At 54.6% G+C, this 17,174-nt stretch overlaps 1 protein-coding gene across 7 annotated transcripts; it reads left to right on the forward strand.

The window, feature by feature from the left end:
* Nucleotides 1-4,526: 4,526 nt before the first annotated feature.
* DTYMK (deoxythymidylate kinase) lies at nt 4,527-15,276 on the forward strand (the record flags this gene model as incomplete). Of its 7 annotated transcripts, none has more annotated exons than XM_082630633.1 (5): nt 5,656-5,842; nt 7,001-7,109; nt 11,004-11,094; nt 12,641-12,838; nt 15,008-15,276. In XM_082630633.1, the coding sequence occupies exons 1-5, from the start codon at nt 5,713-5,715 to the stop codon at nt 15,257-15,259; spliced, it is 780 nt and encodes a 259-aa protein (XP_082486759.1). In that variant the 5' UTR covers nt 5,656-5,712. The 7 variants fall into 7 exon arrangements, with proteins under 7 accessions (XP_082486764.1, XP_082486763.1, XP_082486760.1 ...); XM_082630636.1 differs by lacking the exon at nt 15,008-15,276 and adding an exon at nt 13,186-13,308 and having other exon boundaries at nt 5,662-5,842; XM_082630635.1 differs by having other exon boundaries at nt 5,665-5,842; nt 15,004-15,276.
* Nucleotides 15,277-17,174: the final 1,898 nt, after the last annotated feature.

Below are 17,174 nucleotides of genomic sequence, written 5' to 3' on the forward strand. Positions count from 1 at the left end.
TGGGACTTCCCTGGTGACGCAGTGGTTAAGAATCCGCCTGCCAATGCAGGGGACACGGGTTCGAGCCCTGGTCCGGGAAGATCCCACATGCCGCGGAGCAACTAAGCCCCTGCACCACAACTACTGAGCCTGCGCTCTAGGACCCGCGAGCCACAACTACTGAAGCCTGCTCGCCTAGAGCCCATGATCCGGAACAAGAGAAGTCACTGCAATGAGAAGCCCGTGCACCACAACGAAGAGGAGCCCCAGCTCGCCACAACTAGAGAAAGCCCGCGTGCAGCAACGAAGACCCAATGCAGCCAAAAATAAAAATTATTTTTTTTTAAAAGAAAGAACCCACCAAACTGTCTTCCAGAATGAGCTGTACTGTTTTGCATTTCCACCAGCAATGAATGAGAGTTCCTGTTGCTCCACATCCTTGCCAGCATTTCGTGTTGTCAGTGCTTTGGATTTTGGCCATGCTAATAGACGTGTAGAGGTATCTCATTTTATTTCCAATTCCCTAATGACAAATGATGTTGGGCACCTTTTCACATGCATATTTGCTACCTGTACATCTCTTTGGTGAGGTGTCTGTTCAGATCTTTTGCCCAGTTTTTAAACTGAGCTGTTGGTTTTCTTAATTGGTGTCACACTATCCACTTTTCTACCATTTACATTTTTAACTTAATACTCTTCGCAAATTCTGGCCATGTTTTACTCAATTTTATGTCATTCTGTTTATTAGATATATTTCACAGTGTTAGTGTACCATACTTTAACAGACTCCTAATAGATGAAGAAAATTTTGACTGTTCCTAGTCTTTCATTACCATAAATAGTGCTCTGGTGAACATTTGTTCATACACCTGTATGTATCTGTTCCAGTTATCTACTGTTGCATAATAAAATACCTGAAAACTTTGTGGTTTAAAAGAAGCATTTTATTAGAGCTCACAATTTTTGTTGGTCAGGCATTCCAGCAAGGCTCAGTTAGATGATTTTTCTGTTCTGTGTGATACGGTAGAGATCACTGGTGTGGCTGGAAGGCTGCATTCAACTGGTACCAGGGACCAGAGCACCTACACATTGCCTCTCCAGCCCAGTTGTGCTTCTTATGTGGCTGCTCAGGGCTTCTGGAGATTTCCAGGAGGCACTGGTGGAAGCTGCCAGACTCTTGTGACCTCACCTTGGTCATCCCAGGACATCACCTCACCACATTCTACTGGTTGAGTCTGGGGACAACCCACTCGAGGGGCGGGGAAAGTAGACCCCCACCTCTCAATGGGAGGAGTAGTGCAGTTGTGGCCATCTTAATCTACCACATTGTCTTATTCTTTTTTTAAAATATATTTATTTATTTATTTGGCATGCAGGTTCTTTGTTGCAGCGTGCGGGATCTAGTTTCCTGACCAGGGATGAACCCGGGCCCCCTGCATTGGGAGCGTGGAGTCTTAACCACTGCACCACCCAGAAAGTCCCATCTTATTAGTTCTTCAAGATAGATTCTTAGAAATTGTATTGCTGGCTCAAAGGGCGTGTTCTAAGTGCTGATATTTCTAAATGCATTGCCCGAGGGGAAGGTTATACTGACACTCCATTGAGTATGTCTCTACTTTTGTTAACCCTAGATTTCACCAGGCTTTATTATCTTTGCTTTACATGATAGGGGGAAAAAACAAAAAACAAAAAACCTCTATGTTTTGTGTTTCTTTGATTTCAAGTGAGGCTAAACAGATTTTCACACATTTGTTGGCTGTTTGTAGTTCTATCATTTTATGTCCTTTACTGTTATCTATGGGGAAATGGGTCTTCATGCCTTTCATCTAAAAAAAAAATTCTTTATTATGAAGGGTAGTAGTCTTCCTGTATCATATAATGAAAATAAGTCCTCCCAGATAGTGATGAATTCTCTTACAAAGACCATTTTAGAAACTGCAAAAATGAGAGACAATTCCCTATTGTCGACTGAAAAAAAACGCACACCCTAAAAGTTGAGAATTCAGCTTTGTCAGACTTTCTGAGCGACTGCTCTGAGGAGGTAAGAGAGGAGCCAGGATCTATGAGAGTCTTTGCAACACAAACCGCACAGTCGGAACATCAAAAGAGTCTGTTACTTAAAGAAAACAGACACTGCAAGTTAATGGAGTTAACACTTTTCTATGTATGGGAAAATTCAAGAGTCTGGGCTCACTGAAATCATTCCTCTGATGTGCACCTTAACTATCTAGGGCCAGGATCCTGCTTTTCTCCCTCCTGAATCCCCTCAGGGTGCACCGTCAGGGTGCACTGTCTGCAGTAGCTGCCGGCTTGATGGCTGCAACATCCTTTGTTTACTGATACAGCAGAGAGTATTTTTCATCCATGCTTTTTCTTTCAGTATGTTGCAATACTTTAGATAAATCTTTGATAACAAATTTCAACCTTGGGACTACTGACAGTTTGGGACCAATAAGCCTTTGCTGGGGTGGCGCCTCTCCTGTGCTTGTAGGATGGCCAGCAACATCCCTGGCCTCCCCCACTAGATGCTCTTAGACCCCACCCCAAGCTGTGACAGTCAAAATGTCCCCCAGTCAAGAGCCAGTGCTTTGGGGGAAGGCTAAGCTACTCTAACAAAGAAACCCAACCAAAATCCACTAGCACAGAAGGAATTTTATTTCTTATCTAACAGTCCAGGGGCCAGGCAGCCATGCTCCGCGGGGTTACTCAGGGACCCAGATTCCTTCCAGCGTGGCGACTGCCCCCAAAGGGCCTCACCATTGTCTTCATGGTCAAGGGTGGATTGCAAGAAGGTGGGGGGGGTTGGGGGAGAGTGAGAGTGCTCCGTCCACCGTCTGAAGGAGCACACACCACTGCTGCTCACATCTCATTGGCAGTAACTTAGCCCCCTGGTCCCATCTACCTGCAGGGAGGGCTGGGCGATGGCATCTAACAGGGCACTGATGTGCCCAGCACAATCTTATTCTTCTGGAAGTAGGTGAGTGCTATGGACTGAATATCCCCCCCAAAAGTCATAGGCTGAATCCCTAAACCAGCAATGTGACTGTATTTGAGCGAGCATTAAGAGGAAGAGAAACCAGACCTCTCTCTGTCCACAGCTGTACAGTGTGAAGGCTATGTGAGGACACAGTGAGAAGGTGGCCACCTGCAACCCAGAGGGAGAACATCAACCCTCCTGGCACCTTGAACTTGGACCTCCAGCCTCTAAAACCGTGAGGAAGATGTTCTGCTGTTTAAGCCACTCAGCCTGTGGCATTTTGCTCTTGCAACCCAGCTAAAACAGGGAGAAAGTCTTTGATGGATAGTAGCAAAGTCTGACCAATTCCTGTGATGGAAGGTGCAATAGGACAGTAAGAGAGCTATGGGGCCTCTTTTTTTTTTTTGCAGTACGCGGGCCTCTCACTGTTGTGGCCTCTCCCGTTGCGGAGCACAGGCTCCGGATGCGCAGGCTCAGCGGCCATGGCTCACGGGCCCAGCCGCTCCGCGGCATGTGGGATCTTCCCAGACCAGGGCATGAACCCGTGTCCCCTGCATCGGCAGGCGGACTCTCAACCACTGCGCCACCAGGGAAGCCCCCTCTTTTTTAATGGAAAGTCTCAAACTCACAAAAGCAGAGAGGACCTAACAAGTGCCACGTGCCCATCAGCCAGCTTCAGCAAGTCCGGCCAGCTTCTGGGCCTTCACTGGCCCCAAGCACACTCAGGCCCAGCGCCCTATCTGGCATTTCCTCCATGAAGCAGATGCCCTTGTGCCCACTACCAGGCCCCCGTGGCAGTGGAGACTCGCACTGCTCAGGGCAGACTGCAGAGACAGTTCTCAGCGTAGCAAGCACAGAGACGGATGCACAGATGCAAGGACTCTCCTGTACCTGCGTCAGGGATGTGAGGTCACGACTGCATGCATGGAGGTGCTGCAGTCTCCCTGTGACCACGAGGGACAAGCTAAGAGAACTGGTAAGTTGTTGACCCAACATCTGACATCACTGAGTAGCAGAAACAGTTCTTGGCTGCCTAACTCTGGACTTTGTGTTATGTGAGATGATTAGATATCCTGGTGATTTAAGCCAGTTAGGCTGGCATTCTGGTACCTGCAGTCAAAGGCATGTTGGAAGAGGTGGAAGCAAAATGGCTTCCTGTATCTTAGTAAGAAATTTCACTGTACTTGTGCCAGTTTAGCAATTTCTGCCATCAAAAGGGCATCCCCTGCATACAAGGACCCAGCAGCCAGGCTCCCCGCATTTCCATGGGTGACCAGGAAGGCTATGCAGTCACAAGCTGATGTATTGCACGTGTTCCTGCCTGTCTGCCTGGTAAGCTCATCCTACGGATGTGGTACAAGGCTGTCCTGGGACTTGCCCAACCCCAGGAGGTTCTCTTGTGTTCTGTAATCCCTAATCCCTTCATCCTTTTGAAGGCAAGGAGATGAAAATTTCAGAACAAGACTCATTATTCAAAAGCAATATTAAGTACTAGTGTTTGTATCAACGACCTTTCACTAGGTTGTACCGCAGTAACAAAGGACCCCAAAGTCTCGGTGGACTCATCATCACAACTGTTTCTTTCTTGTTGGTGCTACCTATCAGCTGCAATGGCTGTAGCTCGGCTGTGGCTGTTCGTTCATTGCAGGGTCCAGGGTGAAAAAGCAGCCCTAATCGTGCACATGCTGTTCTCACACTGGCGGCCGGAAGGGGAGGGGTGACCCACACAACAGCTTTTAAAGTTTCTTCCTGAAAGTCAGCTCTGGTTACTTTACAGATGCCTTGGAAGTCACAGGGCCAAGCTCAACATCAAGGAAGAAAGCCAATAATTGGGAATGATAGAATCTACCACCCTTTCGGAACCCACAACCAAATCAAGCAACGGTCCATCAGGAAAACGTCAAGCGACCATAGGTGTCTGGGGTCACGGGAAATCAGGGGCTTGCACCGAATGAGGTGGGGGAGGAAAGTCAGGTAAACTGTTGCCATGACCTCAGCCCAAGCACCGAGGTGGACGGTCTGGAGCCCGCGGGAGTCCGCTGCCGTCCCCAGCCCTGGAAAACCCTCGCCCGTCTCTTGTCTGCAGCAGGGAAGCAGGTGCTTCACGAAGCCTCCCTGGAGAGCAGCCCTGAAGTTCACGGCCACACTTCCGGCTGCCTCCGGATTTCTCCTCGGCAAACTCGAGCATTCCAGAGGCAGTTCTGGGAAACGCGGCTCCCAGCTTGGCACGGGCCGAACGCTGGCGTCCGCCCCAACCCCTTAGATTGAGGTCTGACCCCACCGTGACGGTACTTGGAGACAGGCCTCCGCGGCCACGAGGCCCAGAGGGCGGGACCCCTCAACGAGAAGGCGGCGGACGCGGTCTCACCTGGAACCGCCCCTAAGACGACAGCGGCCAACCTGACTGAGCGCTTCCCGGTGCCGGGGCGCGCGCCCTCAAGGTCCCCGCCGTCGGGGAATCGGCGGCGGGCGGACCCCGAGGCCGCAGCCCCGAACTTTAGGAGCAGGGACAACCGCCCGCGCTCATGACAGCGGCCCGCGCAGAACAAGGCGCGCCCGGCTTCCGGCCCGGAAGAGGCGGTGCGACCGAAGCCCCGTCGGGCCAGTCGCGCCGCTTCCGCCGGACTAGTCCCAGCCAATCCGGCCCATCTGAGCCAATCCCGGCGCGCGCCGTGGGCGCCGGCCCATTGCAGCCAATGGGAGGTCCGGGCGGCCCAGCTACGCTGGGGGTGGTGGCGGAGGCGGGAAGCGCGGCGATGGCGGGCAGGCGCGGCGCTCTCATCGTGCTGGAGGGTGTGGACCGCGCGGGGAAGAGCACGCAGAGCCGCAAGCTGGTGGACGCGCTGTGCGCCGCGGGCCACTGCGCCGAGCTGCTGCGCTTCCCGGGTGGGCGCGGCGGGCGCGGGGTTCCGGGATGCCGGGGGCCGGGGAGGGGACCCGGGGGCTGCGGAGTCCTCGCCGGCTCCTGAGGGCGAGAAGCGAAGGCCTCCTGCGCTGGACTAGCCCTCGTTTGTCCGCGGGTCGGAGCGCGGGGACTGGGCCCCCTTGTGGTCCCCGAGCCTCAGAGGGACGCGTCTGTGGTTCTGTTTGTGCGCAGCTGCCCCGCGGCTGATGTGCAGTAAAGTTACGTGCTTAGTGAGTCTTGACACATGTACACCCAGGAAAGCGTCTTCACAACCAAGAGAATGAGTGTAACTGTGACCCCTAAAAGTTTCCTGGTGCTGCTTTGTAATCCAAGTCTCCGTTTTGTCTTGGGTTTCCCGCCCCCCGCCCTTGCATGGCTGTTTACCCTGTGAAGGGTTTTGTGTCGTATTTTTAATTTTTTAAGGTAAAACATTGATCTTGAAAATGCTGTAAAAATATTATCAACACTTAATCAAGAGAAGCTCAAGGTTTACAAACCAGGGGGAGGGGGATGGGGGGATGCTTTTTAAATTTTCTTGTTTTTTTTTTTCTTTTGGCCACACTGTGTGGCATGTGGAACTTCACTGATCAGGGATTCAACCCGTGCCCCCTGCGGATCTCAACCACCGGGGAAGTCCGAAAGTGCTTTTTTTGAATATTTATCATTTTAATCTTTAAGCCAGCCAGTCTACAAATCTTATACAGTTGATCCTTGAACAACATGGGTTTGAACTGCAGTGGTCCACTTATACGCATATTTTTTTTCAATAAACACATACAGTACTACGAAGTCCCGTGTTGGTGGAATGCAAAAACGTAGAACCTCAGATGTGGAGGGCCGACTTTGGGAGTTGAATATCCTTCTTTTGGTATCGAGGTAGCTCCTGGTACCAGTCCCCCTTGGTTGGCAGTTCCTTTGCAGTTGCTGCTTGCTACCTGAGTTCCTTCTTCCTAAAGCATTTTTCATCCCAGTGTGTCTGCACACTGCTGCTCTTTCTCAGGAAAAGGTCTGAACCTGTCTAAAGTTATTGTAAAATAAAACTCAAAGTTAGACTTGGGTCAGGGCCTGGAAATTTGGCACAAACTATTAATGTAGATGGAGAGCCTGACCTCACTTTTGTGTGTTCTCTTTTGTTTTAGAAAGATCAACTGAAATTGGCAAGCTTCTGAGTTCCTACTTGGAAAAGAGAAGCGAGGTGGAGGATCACTCGGTGCACCTGCTTTTCTCTGCGAACCGCTGGGAACACGTGTAAACAACCTTGTCCTTCTGTCGCCCCCTCCCCGCTTCTGTGCCTCCCCCTGAGACTCTGAATGCGGCTCTTGTTTCTGAGTGGTTGAGAGTCATGCTGGAGGCTGTACCTTTACAAGGTTCTTTTATTCACGGATCCCAAAGAGCACTAATTAATGCTTTTTTTTCTTCTCCCCGCCCCCCGCTCCCGGCTTTTTGTAATTAATAGACTTCAGGGAGTTTTAGGTACACAGAAAAGAGTCACCCCCATACCCCTGTCCCTTCCTCCTCACCCAGAGCTGCTCTTATTTATATCTTTGATGAACCAGTGTTGACACATCATTAAGTGAAGTTGAGTTTATGTTGGGGTGTGCCCTCTCGCGCCCTCTTTTTGATTTACATCGTCTTGGTGGATTCCCTCTTCACCCAGCACAACTGTTGACGAAGTGCCTGTGGGGTACACTCTGAGGTGCTTCTGTTTCCATTTACACACGTATGTAGGTAACACATATGTCATCAGAGGTGTTTTGTTTTAACGTGAATGAATGGGATCCTACCGTACAGATTACCTCACGGCTGGCTTCCTAAGTCTGCCTCACGATTTCCACTCTTCCTCTTCTCTCCCGTCCCAGCGGCCTGCTCTCCGGAAAGGCTGCTCCACCTTGGATTGAGCGATGCCAGTGGAAGGACATCCAGGCGGTTGTGCCTGTTCCCTCTCACAAGCAAGCTGGCACTGCTCTCCTCTGGCTGTGGCTTAGCTGGCGCTGCTCTCTGGCTGTGGCTTAGCCGGCGCTGCTCTCCTCTGGCTGTGGCTTAGCCGGCGCTGCTCTCCTCTGGCTGTGGCCTAGCTGGCGCTGCTCTCCTCTGGCTTTGGCTTAGCTGGCACTGCTCTCTGGCTGTGGCTTAGCCGGCGCTGCTCTCCTCTGGCTTTGGCTTAGCTGGCACTCCTCTCCTCTGGCTTTGGCTTAGCTGGTGGTCTTGTCTGGAAAGGCCTCCCCCTCCGTGTATTAGATGAAAATGAGGGCAGATTTACAGTCTTTAACACATCTGGAGTTTATTGACATAAATGTTGTGATTTTCGCTTTTTGTGGATTTGTAGAAAAGTAATGTCAGAGCAACTGAAAATGAGAAACAGTTCTGACTCCATTCCCTAACTGCTGTCTGCTTCCAGGACACAGGCCTGCGAGTCTCTGGGCCATTTGTTCTGCCACAGCTCCCCCTTCTGATTATTCCAGCCACTGCCATCAGATCAGGTTTGCTGACACTTGGAAGTCCTTGGCTGACAGGTCGGATGCCGGGCAGTGCTGTGGCCCCTAGTACCCCTCAGGTCTGGTGTGCTGGGCGGGCCTGGGAATGGGTGCTCAGTTAATCTAGGCTGTTTTGAGTTCCCCCTGGTGCTTGGAGCACTTTCTGAGTGGACTCTGGTTACTTCCTCAGCCCCTGGTTTTCTGCCCTTTTGCTGTGCTGCGTCTTTACCAGGTCAGTTGCTGGTTGTGGAAGTCATCCCCCCTCCCAGCTGCTGCGCCGTTCCCCGGCACCGATTGCGGTAACAGCCTCCGCTTCCCTCCCCGGCTGTTTGTCAAAACCTACTGATCCTCTTGGGCCATCCAGGAATTAAATTCCTGGAAATGAGCAATATCTCTTACTTTCCGTAGCAATTTAGCAATGTTCTTCTCTACCTGTTTTTTTTTTTTTTTCTTTTTGCGATATGCCGGCCTCTCACCGCTGCGGCCTCTCCCGTTGCGGAGCACAGGCTCCGGACACACAGGCTCCGCGGCCATGGCTCACGGGCCCAGCCGCTCCGCGGCATGTGGGATCCTCCAGGATAGGGGCACGAACCCGTGTCCCCTGCATCGGCAGGCGGACTCTCAACCACTGCGCCACCAGGGAAGCCCTCTACCTGTTTTTAAACTTTTTATTCTGAAATCGTTTCAGTCAGCCGGGGAAGCTGCAGGAGTGGCACCTAGAATTCCCGGGTGCCCGTCCCTGAGCTTCACCTGTGAGGAACATTTTGCCACATTTACTTTACCATTTGCTCACTCTTTTTAAAAATCAAGCGCTATTTCATGAAATGCTGGGTTTACCTGATGTTTCCTCATGACTAGATTTGGGTTTGCATGTTTGGTAGGAATACCGCAGAAGTGACATTGGGTCCTCTTGAGGGCATCGTGGCGGGATGCGAGGCCACTTGGGTTCCCCCTGATTAGTGAGGGGGCTGCTGGCCAGGCTCTTCCACTAAGTGACTCTCTTTCCTGTTGTAAATAGTCAAAAGGCGAACTCATAAAACCATAAATATCCCCTTTCTGTGAAACTCACCTCCTAGTTTGTGTTGGTTAGTCCTCCTGCTGGAGGCTGTTATTGTGATGTTCTGATTCTGTCATTCCCTCCACACTGATCAGCTGGCATTCTGCATAAGGAAGAGCTTTCCTGCCTTCCCCGTCCGTCCATCCGTCCGTCCATCATCAGGATGGACTCAGTGGGTCATAAGCACTACTGTTAGTCGTTCTGTTCAGACTGTTCCAGCCTTGGCTTGTGGGAATCCCTTCAGGCTGGCTCCTTCGTCCCTTGGACATGTTTTTGGTGTGACAAGGTGTTCTGGCTTTCCGTGCCTTCTCCTGCTTTAGCCGGGGCCGGCTGTTCTCTGCTCTTTGTGGAGGGTGGACTTTAGAGGCCGACATCTGCTCAGCTTCTGCGTGTGTTCACGTGCCCTGCATCTGTCTGACCCCTGCCCTCGCATCCAGCACTCGGGCTCATCTGCCCCATCCTGCCCTCCATGGGCTGGTTTTAGGATCACTGCCCCCACCTACGTAAAGCCTGCCTGGGGCTCCCGGGCGGTTGCGGCTCTGTTGTTAGAACGAGGGCACACGGTGCTGTGTCCAAACATCTCAGGCACGCCTTTGCCCTTCCACTGTGTTCATTTGGGATACGGGTAGGTTCATTTGACTTTGTGTACAATTTTAGGGTTTTTTTCTTTTTTTTCCCATTCTTGTTGATTTCAGTTTTTGAATACGTAAAACATGAAGTGGTTCTAAGAGTCAGAATCATACAGAAAGGTCACTGCCCTGCCCATCCCCTTTCCATCCAAGCCCTGCCCTCCCCTGTCGGTAAGCAGGCCCATTCACTTCTAAACAAAGTCAGCAGATACCTGTTGTCTTGACTCACCTTCTGTCTGATATAAAGGCAGCCACCTGTGTGGTCAGTGTGCTTTGCTTTGTTAGCAATGTGTCAGGAGGGCGTTTATGGGGCATCTTTCTCGTTCTCTGTACAGTTGCATCCTCTGTGCTCATGCCATATTCTACCAGTGTTCTGTTCACAAGATGAGGTAGTTTTACGTGTTGATATTTGCACTTAGGGATGACGCTGTGTTGGGAATGGCGGCTCACCGTTGGAGGTGCCCCCGCTGTGCTGTTCTGTGAGCGTCTCACCGTAACAGTAGCAGGTGTCTTTTGTTCCCCAAAGTGCAAGCACTGCTTCTGGCCAATGCCAAACCTCTGTCTGCACCCATCCTGCTAAGGTCTCGGGGCCGGAGGGTGGGCACCTGCTGCCTCCTGCTGGAGGGTGTCCTGGCTCCCAGGTGGACGCAGGAACACCCTTCATCACCTCCGGGCCACGTCCAGCCTTCCCTCCCGTTGGCCCGGCCCCTCCACTCCCGGACAGCCGAGCTGCCTCTGGACAGCTGCCAATGCCAGTTGTATTTATCCCCGTTAGTGGAGTGGTCTTTTCGTGCTGGGCTTTGCTGGGAGTGAAGATTCAGAGCCTTGGGGGATGAAAGTCAGGCTACAGATTGCTGCCCGTGCGTGATCCCTTCATCATGTTGGCTTCTGAATTGAATTGTGTCATCAGGGTGATTTGAGCATGAGACTTCAGGGCCTACGAAGCCAGGACCACGGCTCACAGGCATTCTCTTTTTTGTAGGCCGCTAATTAAGGAGAAGCTGAGCCAGGGCGTCACCCTGGTCGTGGACAGGTATGCCTTTTCTGGGGTCGCCTTCACCAGCGCCAAGGAGGTGAGTGCAGCTTGGCCCCAGCACGTGGTTTGTGCCTGGTGTGGACTCAGCGTGGTCCCCGTGGGCACAGAGCAGTCGCAGCACGAGTCTCTTCATGTCACTGCCTCTAGGGGTTTGAGATCCCCGTGTTCGCCAGGTTAACTTGGTCTTTATCGACAAGAAGAGAAACCTTTTTTGTAGCTACAGGTTGTTTTCATAGATACAACTGCGTTTTTCATTTGGCCGACACATTTCACATCATACATTTACACATATGGTCATCGACAGACCTGTTTCATCCAGTGTCTTGTTTGCGGAAAAGACGGTGAGAGTGTCTGGGGTGCTTTCATGCTGTGTTCCTGACTCCCTGTTCCAGGGAGCTGCTGTTTCACAGGCATAATGGCAGTGACTACACTGCCCTTTTTTCCTGCTTTTTATTTAAAAATTTTCAAACATATACCAGCAGAGAAAATAAGCCACCCAGCACCGTCACCTGCCCCAGAACCTTCTGGTCTCTGTGACCCCCAGACACATCATCAGTCCCTTCATAAACATTTCGGTGCACATCCCCAAAACAGCTTTTCAGAAACCTCGTCTCACCCCATTCCAGAATGTCATCATTCAGTCAGTGTGCAGAGTTCCCAGCGCTCTCAGGAGCTGTTTGATCCGTCTTGTGTTTTTACAGTTCCATTGAATCAGAATCCAGCCAGTTAAGGTCCATTCTTGAAATGTCTCTTGAATCTCTCGATACATAGGTTCCTGCATCTCTTTTCTTCCTTCCGCTAAAAGTTTTGAATTTTTTATTTTCCCAAGTTGCCTATCAAGAGGCACAGCGTGCCTGGTTATCCACTTTTTGTGGTAACAGTCTTTGATCATGGTTAATTCACGAAGGGCTGCAAAATGACAGCCTTCTAACCCTGCCAGTCTTCCTGCACGAGCTAGCAGGGTCCTCTTTAGGGCAGTCCCCTGAGGTACTGGCCACACGGCTCCGTCTGTGAAAAGCACGCAGGCTCGGGCAGGGCCGACGGGCTCCCTTCTCCAGTAAGGTTGTCCTGGCGGCACAAGGCTCTGAGCCCACAGCTGGGTTCTAACCCTAAATCTTCAGAGCTGTGTGGCTCTCTCTTCCTCTAGAAGTGGGGACACTATTTTTAGAGTTGTGAGGATGAATGAGAGGGGACATGCAGGAGACAGCACACGGGGCGCTGGCGAGCGTCTCCAGGATTGGGGTCTTCCCCTCTCTGTGGAAGGGGGTGATGCCCTGGCCCGTCTGCTGCCGCTGCTTGGCCAGAGGGTGTGGGGCACACGCATGATGCCCTCGGTCCCGGGCCCTGAGTGACGCGTCCTGGGCCCCGGGGTGTTCTGTCCACTGTGAACGTATTCACACGTCAAAACACAGGAAGGTGATGTGAGAGAAAGCAAAACGCTGGAGACCTAAAGGACAGAGCTGCTGCTGTGTAAGAACTCCCCTCAAACGTCAGCTCGCTTTTCCCCCTTTTTGTTGAATTTTGAAGCCAGGAATGAGACCGCATTAAGCTGGCTCCATAACGGTTGGGTTCTTCGTCGGCAGAATTTCTCCCTGGACTGGTGCAAGCAGCCGGACGTGGGCCTCCCCAAACCGGACCTGGTCGTGTTCCTGCAGCTGCAGCTGGCAGAGGCCGCCGCGAGGGGCGAGTTCGGCCGTGAACGCTACGAGAGCAGCCCTTTCCAGCAGCGGGCCCTGCAGCGCTTCCAGCAGCTCCTGGGAGACTCGAGTCTGCCCTGGAAGGTGGGCACGGTGCCCGGGCCCTCCTGGGGGCAGCGCTTTCTGGTCCTGGGGTTGGTGCAGGACGTGGGTCGGTGCCCTGATGCTGGCCCAGGGCAGGGCTGCACGGGCAGCGGCTCCAGAGCAGGCGTCCTGTGCGGGGGACCCTGTGCCAAGCCGGCCGTCCAGCGGGCTCCCGTCCCCTGCTGGACGTCAGCTGTGCAAGGCCAGCATCCAGAAGGCCGAGTCCGCGGGTGTCAGGCAGCGGCACTTTTAGCTCCCGTGTAACCGGGTCAAGCGTGGGACCTTCATTGACTCCAGGCGGCCCGCACCCGCCACAGCTGTCACCTCCCTGCTCTCCTTCCCCGCAGCCTGGCGCCCGCCCACCTCAGGACACGTGACCCGGCGCCCCGGCCCGTCCTCCCTGCACGCGCCCACCTGGCATGGCCGCTGCTTCTCTTACTGCTGCAGTGTCCTCGCCACTTGGGCAGGTTCCAGGGTTTGGGTTCTCAGTTCTGGCACCTTGTGCTTCTCCCTCACCCTCCAGCTTTGCCTCCCCACTGTCCTGCTCTGGGTGGTGCTGGTTTGTGGCCAGGCAGGTCTCCTGGCATAGCATTCTCAGCTTCTGTTTATCTGAAAATTTATTTTTCTTAGTATTTTTCAAATTTTTAAACCAGTCACAAACTTACAGAAAAGTTGCAAGTACGATACAAGGAACTCTTCCCCAGGACCATTTGAGAATAAATTAGTACCTGACACCCCCTCCCTGTCAAAATGGGGACAGTCACATGGATGCGCTCCTACTGCCTGACCCCCCTGGTCCCACTAGTGACCCCGGTAACAAAGGACGTAGTTCACAGGCACATCTCTCTGGCCTCCAGCCTGTGACTTGCTCAACCTTGACTTTTTTGAAGGTTGCAACAGTCGCTTTGTAGCCGAACCTCAGATTGACTTTGTGATTGGATCAGGTCGTGTGTCCTTGGTGGGCTGTCGCTGCCCCGTCACGGGCTGCGCACCTTCGGTGTGTCACGCTCCAGTGATGCTCCCGTTGACCTCTGGGTTAAGCGGTTCATGGTGAAGTCACTCCGCGTCCCTCTGTGAGGTGGTGCTTTGAAACCACATAAAAACCTCGCTGCTCATAGACTTCCAGTTCGTTTATATGTTTACACTTGCACGGACTCAATGTTTGTACCGCTTACCAGTAACCTGTTTTCCTCGCAATTGGAGGCGCAGATTGCCCCAGGTCTGGCCCCTGGGTGACCCCCACCCCAGCCCCGGGTCCTTCTGATCAGTTCCCTTCACTTCCGGGCCCTTCCCGGTCCCGGCCCATTACAATCGATCTCTGGTCTCACCCTGTGCTTTCCCGGTCCAGCGTCCCGAGGTGTCCCTGGTTCCATTTTATGGAGGAAGAGACAGAGGTGGTTATCTGGGCCCCCAGAGGACGAGGGGTGTCCACGTACGCGTTCACATGGGAGGTGCCACGCACCGTCAGCTGCCTGGGATGGTTCTGTGCCAGAGCTCTGCAGCTGGGCCGCAGCCGGCAAGGTGACCTTCAGGCGGGGCAGGGGGGCCCGCGAGGAGGTGGTGTCGCTCCTCATAGACTTCGTGCAGTGGTTACAGCTGTCTGAGCGTGTCTACACCCTGGAGCTTTTCCAGAGTTTGCTGCCCCAGAGGCTGCCTAGAGGCTCTTGGCGCCCAGGGCCGAGCCTTGGCTGAGGAGGGCGCTCCCAGGCACGCCTACCCCCATGTGGCCCGGTATGTGTCCCTCCCTCCGGTGGAGAGTCGCTCCTCTCGTGGGCTGGCCCCCCGGTGACCGAGGTCTGCGCGTCAGCAAGGTGGGGCAGCCAGCTATCGGGACGAAGCCCATCGTACCAGGGAGAGGAGTCGGACCCGAGTTGGGCTCCCGGCAGAACTTGTGGTCCAGGCAGGTCCGGGCGCGGCCGTGGAGGGGCAGGAGTGGGCGCTGCCCTCGCCGGCTCTGCTGGTGGCACTGGGGTCCCCTGGGGGTGAGCGTCTGACCGGGGCTGCAGCCAGGGGGCCGGGCGGCTCAGTCCCAAGGGCCCATCCAGCTCACTGTCCCCAGGCGAGGCCGGGGGTCAAGGACCCCAGAGGAGTGGAAGCTGTGCCCTCCGGAACCTGCCCCACCCGCTGAGAACATTAACCTGTCTCTCCCCCCTGCCCCGGCCCAGACAGTCGACGCCTCCAGGAGCATTGAGGACGTCCACCAGGAAATCTGCATGCTGTCTGAGGGTGCCATCCAGGCCGCTGCACACAGGCCGCTGGGGCAGCTGTGGACATAGAGGGACAGGACCCCCGTCTGCCATCCGCAAGGCAGGAGCCGCATGTGCACAGCGTCCGGGGGGCGAAGCGGGACTCCCTGGGGAGCAGCCTGCAGGGCAGCCTTCTCCTGCCCTCACCTGTGCCCCGAAGATACTAATAAATTAGTTATTGTGTTTTGCTTACTATAGTTTCACAATGACTGTGTCCAGGCAGTTCCATCGGGGTTGCTGATCTCCTCGTGGACGTCTTCAGACACCAGTAAAGATGAAAACGGTTGTGGGCAGCCCCGGGCCCGGCCGGCCTCAGCCATGCCTGGGCTCTGAGCGCCAGCCTAACATGCCAACCTCACAAGGCCTGACCAGGCTGTGTCCGAGTAGCAGCGTCCCTGTCTCCTCTGAGCACGCCCAGTGCTCGCTTTAATGTTCCCTCTGTTAAGGTCTGAAATGCAGGTGTGTAGTTCCTCCATCCTGTGAAGTTACTCCAGGATGCAGTGGCCCGGCGGTGGGCAGAGCCCCTGTCTGCAAGGCACCACAGGTCTCAGCGCCCTTCTGTGCGTGCCAGGAGACCGGATTCCGAGCAGAAGAGGAGGATGTGACAGTTTAAAGTGTCACAAGACAGTGACCAGGGCTTGGGGAAAACCCGCATGTGGCCAGACGGGTCCCAGCTCAGTGGTGGCGCCCGCTCCCCACACTGGGCAGGGTCCCTTCTCGTCCAGGTTGAACAGATGAGGCTGCCCATCCACAGGTGCTTGGCAGGTGGGGGCAGCCCAGCCCTCAAGGGAGCACAGAGGACACAAGCGCTGGGGGTGGCTGGAGCTGTGCACTCGGACGGCTGTGCGGTCAGTTCACAGCGGGTCCTGCTGATGGTACCGGGCTGGCCTCGGGCGCCCGTCCGTCTGAAGGGCCTGGCTGTGTCCACCCCGACGTGCAGCACACACTCGAGGTCAGAACTCGAGGCCCATGACCCAGTGACAGAAACAGTTGGGAACCGCTCGCAGAGTCACACCACTTTCATGCCGGAGTCCCAGGGTCACCCGCGAGCGTGGCCTGGCCACCCTCCCATCTACCTGCCTTTTGGTCTTTCACACGACCAAGGCCACATCCTAGGTGAAGAAAACGAAACGTGGGGCGGGGATCTTGAGAGTACTGGGCTGTCAGGGAGGCTGCGTCGGCTGTGGGCGTGGGTGGGATGCCCGGAGCACGCTGGGCGGGCCCCCGAGCGGGAGCTGGGCACCAGACGAGAGCTCTCTGGCCCAGGCCAGGAGCGGGGCCACGGAGGCCCCAGCGCAGACCCTCTCAGGGCTCAGCCGAGCAGGCGGGGGTGGGCTGGAGCCCAGGGGAAGAGAGGCCGGAGCTGAGTGGGGCCCCACAGGCAGCTGGATGGTGTGAAGACAGAAATGGCCCCGGAGACCGCAAAATTAACGGTCCACTTAAACTTTCTTCAGCAAGCCCAGCATGGGTTTTAAAACATCTCGCCAGGACTGCGGCAGCCGGCACCGCCGAGGGGGCTGTGTGTCCTGAGGCGTCCTGACCCTCTGGCCTCCCCTAAAGAAGCCTGTTGGGCCCCGTGGCCGGCAGAATGACGGCCCCCACAGACATCCTCGTCCTGACCCCTGGAACCTGTGAGTAGGGTGCCCACCTGGCTAAAGGAACCAGGAGGTGGGAGGCCACCCTGGATTGCCCAGGAGGCGGGAGGGGCCTGGTCAGAGGAGACAATGCCGGCTCTGCAGGGTGGGGGGTGGGGGGGAGTTGATCCAGGGGATGCGGGGGCTTCTAGGAGCCGGAAAGGACAGGCAGCCAGTTCCCTGGGGCCCCAGGGGGACAGCCCTGCTGACCTCTGCCTGCCAGGGCCCTGAGAGGTAAGTGTTGTCTCGGGCCGCTGCGTGTGGAGGGCTTCACAGTTCAAGAAGCCAACGCGGCCATTTCTGGAGGCCAGGACTCAGGTTCTGAGCCATGGCGCTTCCTGCTTTCCTGTCTGGCCTTGGTCCCCTTGCACCCAAACTGGAGGGTGGGTGGGCAGGTGGAAGCGGGAAGCCAAGTGGGCCGGGGTCGCTCCGACCGTCCCACCAGGACTTACCGGG

The sequence above is a fragment of the Mesoplodon mirus genome (genome assembly GCF_964341445.2).
Source record: "Mesoplodon mirus genome assembly, chromosome: 8".
Taxonomy (NCBI): domain Eukaryota; kingdom Metazoa; phylum Chordata; class Mammalia; order Artiodactyla; family Ziphiidae; genus Mesoplodon; species Mesoplodon mirus.